The following is a 6,819-nucleotide window of genomic DNA, read 5'->3' as shown; positions in this document are numbered from 1 at the left end:
AGTAAAAGCTGGAAAACAGCAGACTCGATGAATTTAATATTAGTTTCGTGACATTGTAATGTGCCGTGTGGAAGACAGTTTACCTTATACTGTACACTGAAATAACCTGCTGGGAATACTTTGTCTAGAAAAAGACTTTGATACTATAATACTGTAAAACCAGATGGAAACACGTCGCTCTCCAGTGAATTTACACTCGGTTTACACTTTGTAGCGAAGCTATCACGAATGAGTTCATTTGCAAAATCAATCTCAATCTAACCAATAAGTACTGTAACTTCAGAGAAGATGTCTTATTCACAGCAAAAGTTATGGAGGGATACAGATTTTATCAGGCTGTGTGGCATCGGCTGCCAAAATGTGTGCCCCCCCATCTGTAATCCATATTGGCTTTGTTATCACAAAGGGTATATTTGCCAAATAAGTCACAGTATAACCAATAAGTACAGTAACTTTGGAGACCATTTGGTTTTTTTAGACTTCTTAATTTAACATCTACATCTAGATCACTGTACCAATTTGTTGGATATCCCAGTAGAATAATTTGTAAGCACCAATTCTGGAGAGTAGAATGTGAGGACTCTTTCCAGCCCAGGCATCCATTATATCTACAAAAAGTAATAAGAAAAAGAGATAAGTCAGCAGGACTAAATGTAAATCAAAATTTAAAATGCATAATTTCTTATGTAGTGTCTGACAAAAGACGTGTTTCAGGGTAAATACTTTTAAGACGCTGATAAAATGGGCACATGGTTTAACATTGTATTTTGTAAAAAAAAAAAAAAAAAAAAAAGAGCACTTAAATTTGCTTTTATTTGGGGGTAAAGTTACACTTACAATGTTCTACAAAGACATTTAAATAAATTCATATTAATGAAAGAAAATAAATTTAAATACATAGCAATAGAAAAGCTCTTGGCCCCTATCAAATTTTTTTCCTGCAGAAACACCTATTACAACAAATTTTTAAAATTATGTTTAGTTGAAGCTACATGACTATATTTTAAAATACTCAGGCTCAAGGCTTGCACCTGTGGCCTTTACTATTACATAACCGTTTCTGGAAAAATGTTATTTTTCTCCTCCAAAACTAGTTTTATTATCTCTAAAATATAGTGTCAATTTTTGGGCTGTTAAAAGCAGCGTCTTAAAGAGTATTTGATCTTTCAAACTGTTGCTGGCAGGCAGTCATCATCACAACATTAATATACTTCTTGTAGTGGGCATTCTATGTCACTAGCAGCATATATGACAGCAATTTTAGAAAATAAGAAAATGAAGAACATACACTACTAGTCAAAATTTGGGACACACCTTCCCATTCAGTGTTTTTCTGTGTGTTCATGCTTTTAATGCAGTGACAATCATCTTAGGTGACTACCCCATGAAGCTCACTGACAGAATGCCTAGAGTGTTCAAAGCAGTGATCAAAGCAAAGGGTGGCTAATTTGAAGAATCTAAGATATAAAAAATATTTTTGATTCTTTCATACTTTTTGGTTTACTACATCATTTGTGTTAGGGTTAGTGCTCCATATCAATCAATCAATCTTTATTTATAAAGCACTTTTCATACAAAAAAAATTTAGCACAAAGTGCTTTACATAGTTAAAAGCAGCCCACCCCACCCTCCAACTCACTCCCCACACTCTCAATACACACACACACACACACACACACACACACACACACACACACACACACACACACACACACAGAAGATTAAGAAGATTAAAAAATTAATAAGAATAAAACCAAAAAATATTAGGTAAAGCCTAAATTAATAATAGAATGACAGGATAGAATAAATAAGCATAAAATAAATAAACGCTAAGTAAAAGCTAAATTAAAAAGGTGGGTCTTGAGCCTGTTCTTAAAAACATGTACGTTCTCTACGGCCCTGAGCTCCTCCGGCAGGCTGTTCCACAGCTCCATATGTGTCCATTCATAGTTTTGATGCCTGGAGTTCTAATCAACAATGAATCTACAAAATAGACAAGGAAATTAAGAAGCAACATTAAAATGAAGGTGTGTCCAAACTTTTCACTCTTAGTGTACATCAGATATACAATATAAATCATGAACATTCTGGGTTACACAACAACAAAAGAAAGATTCACAGTTTTGAAGGACTCACTTTTTCATTTGTGTAATTTTACACATGTGGCTTACATTCTTTTACAAGTTTTCTATAATGTTTTGCCCCATGAATGTTTTTTTAAAGCATTAACATATTATTAAATTTAAATATTCTGTTAGGAAATATACCTAACAAAATCTTTTTAAAGGTGTAAAATTTCCTATGCCATGATCTACAGAGTACTGAAACAAACACTGTCATAGGAACAAAAGTCCTTTTTTTAAAAATAAAAAAATATTATATTTATTTACATTTCTCTGCAACTGTTGGTTCTATGGTTTGTGCTGTAGATTGCTGGGCTGTAATCTGTGGAGCTGAGGCTTGTGTGGTTGTAGCATTTGGAGCTGTGGTCTGTGAGGCTGGGTCTGCTGTTGTGGTTTGTGAGGCTGGGTCTGCTGTTGTGGTTTGTGAGGCTGGGTCTGCTGCCGTTGTGGTCTGTGAGGCCTGGTCTGCTGTTATTGTCTTTGAGGCTGGGTCTGCTGCTGTTTTGGATTCGCTTTGTAGAGCTGTAGCGTGTTCTGGTGCTGTAACACTTGTGGCTGGTTCTGGTGGTTCGTTCTCTTTCTGTGCTGTTGATCCTGACTCTGGTTCTGATACCGTTATTGGTATACCTTGTGGAACTGGAGATGGATGTTGTGTTTGAACTGGTAGTGATGTAAGTGATGCCATTGGTGCTGTAGCCTGTGTAGCTCTAGGAGGAGGTGGTGGTGCTACCGCCACTGGTGCTGCTGTAGCCTGTGAAGCTAGAGCAGATGCTGGTGCTGCTGGACCTGGTTGTGCTGTTAGTAATGTGGCTGCTGTTTTCTTTAAACCCTGGTGTGGCACTCTTGGCATGCTGTCTTTGCTTAACTTTAGTTGGTCAATATTTACTTTTGGAATGATTGTCCCATTGGAATCCTGAAGATCTGCACTTTTACCTTGGATTGCTGTAATAATGTAAGGGCCTAAAAAGTTTGCTTCAAGTTTCCCCCCTTTCCTCTGCTAGACTCTTATGTTAGCTCTTAAAACTTTGTCACCAACTTTGAAGACGACATCTCTCTTCATCATTTTTATTTTGCCCTTTGTTTTTTCCTGAGCTTTGACCACGTTGTCCTTCACCAGTTCCAACAGTTTTTGATGCTTTTGAATGTCTTCCGACACCTTCCGACAGATCAGTTTCAGTGAACATTATTCACAGAGGGATCTACAGAAACTGTAACACTGTGCAGCTCTGCGACTCAACAATATGACAACAATGTAACACACACTAGAATCATCAAATAAAGCCCCACTAACCACTAGAACTAGAACTAACTAACTAGCACTGGACACTTGCATATTAGAGATTTCTACCACCATAGGAGGCGAGATATCATCCTTGAACCAGAGCATCCAGCCCTCAATTTCGGACATAAAAAGCGACGTGGCCAGGCATGATAACACTTTGACTGAACTGCAGGACTGTGCCTCGAACCACTCTGACACCATCGCCACTCTCCAGGCCACTGTGGAGCGTTTGTCTGCGGAGGTAAAGAAGTTAGATGAGAGATGTGGAGCTCTTGAGGCACTCCAAGAGGAATAATTTAAGAACTGCAGGAATACCAGAAGGCACAGAGGGACCCAAGATGACTGAGTTGGTTCACACCTGTTGGCGGAGGCGCTATCTTTCGAGGAGAAGCCACTCATCGATCGAGCACATAGAGTGAATCGCCAGCGTCCCAAACAAAGTCATCTTCCTCGGCCCATCATCTTGAGATTGCACTACTACCACATTGGTGAGGAAATTCTGCTGAAAGCTGCAGAGAACAAGAACCTGATGTATAAGGGTTTTTAAAATAAACATCCTCCCAGATTTCCCTCCCTCTGTTGGAAACGCAGAGCCGCATTTGCAAATATGAGAGGAAGACTACGTGGGATGACCGGCGTCAGGTACAGACTGCTATACCCTGCAAAGCTGTTAGTGACATGAACTTGACATAAGAAAAGTAATTTATCCCTTTTTGATTCTGTGTATCTGGCGCTCATCCAGTGAGTTCACACTTGGCAGAAACAGACTGAATTTGTCTGGAGAACTTTGGCTTCAGCCAAGTTAGATAAACACACTGTGTCTCTGTCAAAACAGCAGTGTAGTTGTGGCACCCCTGTGAGGGAATGACCACATGAATATTATTTTGTGTAAAACACTCATGTAACGGGACATTTTTCATTGCTATATGTATTTATTTTCAGTTTCTTTAAGAGGATAGAAAATCCATGTAACAGGGATTCATTTTATGTTAGAAAGCAGTGAGGGCGGAACTTTGGTGCTTGCTCCGGGGTTTCGGGGAGCAGTAAGTGGAGCCCACCTTCCGCTGCTTCCTCAGACACGTTCTGGAGGAAAGCAGAGACGCATCGTGTCTTCCTTACTCTGCTCTTCACCTGCTTTTACAGGTCGGTACACGGTGCTCGCACCGAAAATGTTGTTTATTGTCACCATGGTTACCCACGTTAACGTGAATGGGAGAGTTAAGGCGGTCCGCCAAAGTTATTTATATGTAAACACGGGAGAAAACCAGAGGAGTGTCCCGCGCGACCGCACCGCGAGCCCGCTCGTTAGGTGGAGCGCTCGTGAAGCAGAGTCAGTGCGCTCCTATGCTCTGTGCAAACGTGTTGTAATGCTCCAATCAAATCAGTTCTGTGAGATGTGAATGTTAATAGTTCTGTTAAAGTGACTGAGTAGATTAGCTAGTGTAACACAAGCACTCTGAGCAACTCTGTGTAGCTAACAGAGGCATTCATGGGTTGATTCAACAAGCTGTGTTTCATGATGCACTAAATAGTGATTTTGCCAGTAAATTACTGGAGGGAACAAATGTAATGTATTTACCAATGCTGTTATTGAATAGAACTGTTTAGCCAGTAAGACACTGCAGAAGACAATGTGATGTGTTTATTGATATGATAAAAGGATGTAGCTGTTATGGAAAGAAGTGTGAACTTGAGAAACTGAACCAGTTAAAAAGAGTATATTTCACTGATGTTGTGAAATAAGTAAATGTAATTGATGTGAATGAGGAACCAGCTGAACAGTATATTGAAAGCTCATGTTTAGTGTTTTATAGCATTTATTTGTGTGAAATAAATCAGACTCAGACACGTTCTGGAGGAAAGCAGAGACGCATCGTGTCTTCCTTACTCTGCTCTTCACCTGCTTTTACAGGTAACATATTTGTCATCGAGGTCTTCATCCTTGGGACCCGTAACATAGTAACTTCTTCATTGTTATACTTCTATAGTTTTCCCATTTTGTGAGCTGTGGATGTGGAAAGTGTCTCAGTGACATGAAAACGGCGTTACCTTCGTGCATTTGCACGTCAAATGAACGAGCTGTTTGGACTTTAACGTCACAGCTGATGCTTCGATACTCGAACTCAAGAGTTCAGCTTCCACTCAGAGGTACAAGTACACACAGCAAAGATAAACGTGTACACAAGGTGGAACCCACAAGTGCACAGCTCCAACCAGAGATGGGCAGTAATCCGATTACGTTTTTCAAGAAACGAGTAAAGTGAGGGATTACTATTGCAAAAAAGGTAATTAGATTACTGTTACTTTCCCGTAAGCACGCTGCGTTACTGCGTTACTAAAACCGCAGCTGTGTGCAGATGAACAATGGATAATCTATCGAGTGTGGAGAGAGTGTGAGCGTGCAGCGTTTAAAGCGTGGAAGCACTGACCTTACTTTGAGTTTGACTCTGTAAAAAGTGACAAAAACATTAGCATCCGCTGTTCACTGCGTGGGAAGACAACATGCTCACTCACTATGTGTTAATGGGCATGCTTATTTATAACTTTGATAAAATGTCATAAAAATAATTCCATGCCAGCTCACCATTGGTGATCAGGTAGTTTCTGTTCCAGTTCCAGTCCCATAAATCATGAAGCTTGCTGCCAGAAAAGCTTCAAATCTCCTTTGAAAGCTGTTTGTGGTCTTGATTGTGGGAGCTTCAGTTGTCTGACTCCAGCTGCCACACAGTGCTCACTGATATCATTTGCAAAAACCCCAGTGTGACAATATTTATCAGTGAAGCAGAAATCAGGAAGTGACGACTTTTCTTTGAACATTTGCTAAGGCTAAGCTGTGCTTTCTACCACAGTTGGGAATTTCCTGGTTTACAACAAATTATTGTGTCAACACCGCATAAGATTTCAAACTACAGGAAAATCACTGGAGTTATAAGAGGCAGACAACGACACACACACCACATGCATGCTGTTGCTATTTATTGTGGATTAACCTGTCAAGGGCAAGAACAAAAGAATTCTGCCTCAAATACAGGAAATCATAGCTTTCCTGTATTTCCTCCATTGTTGGCATGCTGGTTAGTGCTGTTGCTCCACAGTAAGAAGGTCCTGGGCTAAATTATCCATGAATGTAAACGGCTGTGTGTTTCTATCTGATAGACTGGTGAGCTGTCCAGGGTGTACCCTGCCTGGTAACCTATCACTTCAGGGTTATTTCCCAGCCCTGCTGCAACCAGGATAGAGATAGGAGGATGGTAGTTGTTGTAGACCCATTCAATTTCAATTGAAGGATTAAAATGTTCCAGGAGCTCAACTTACTCCATCTGAACATGTTTCAATCGTGTTTTATGAACACAACATGCAGCTTTACTGAATATGAAAAGGTTGTGTTGATTTAACTCAGTTGTTTAAGTTTCT

General features: G+C 39.9%; 1 protein-coding gene across 1 annotated transcript; it reads right to left on the bottom strand.

The window, feature by feature from the left end:
• Positions 1-460: 460 nt before the first annotated feature.
• Positions 461-3,137, bottom strand: LOC146679485 (uncharacterized). Its single transcript, XM_085450306.1, has 2 exons — positions 2,391-3,137; positions 461-608 (listed from the first exon to the last, which is right to left on the bottom strand). Exons 1-2 carry the CDS (start codon positions 2,971-2,973, stop codon positions 502-504), a joined length of 690 nt encoding a protein of 229 aa, XP_085306432.1. The 5' UTR covers positions 2,974-3,137; the 3' UTR covers positions 461-501.
• Positions 3,138-6,819: the final 3,682 nt, after the last annotated feature.

The sequence above is a fragment of the Copadichromis virginalis genome, unplaced genomic scaffold (assembly GCF_057382275.1).
Source record: "Copadichromis virginalis isolate Kocher_CV1m ecotype Utaka unplaced genomic scaffold, C_Virginalis_male_GT1.1 unmapped_scaffold_1, whole genome shotgun sequence".
NCBI lineage: Eukaryota > Metazoa > Chordata > Actinopteri > Cichliformes > Cichlidae > Copadichromis > Copadichromis virginalis.
The sequence above is the reverse complement of the archived record's forward strand: the minus strand, read 5'-3'. Positions and strand labels throughout refer to the sequence as shown.

Bases quoted from the DNA above. Each gene is read 5' to 3' on its own strand.
- LOC146679485 (XM_085450306.1), bottom strand. From the start codon at position 2,973: ATGCCAAGAGTGCCACACCAGGGTTTAAAGAAAACAGCAGCCACATTA. The intron at 609-2,390 runs GTAAATAAATAT...TACTTTTTGTAG, and splicing joins ACCAACAGTTGCAGAGAAAT to ATATAATGGATGCCTGGGCT.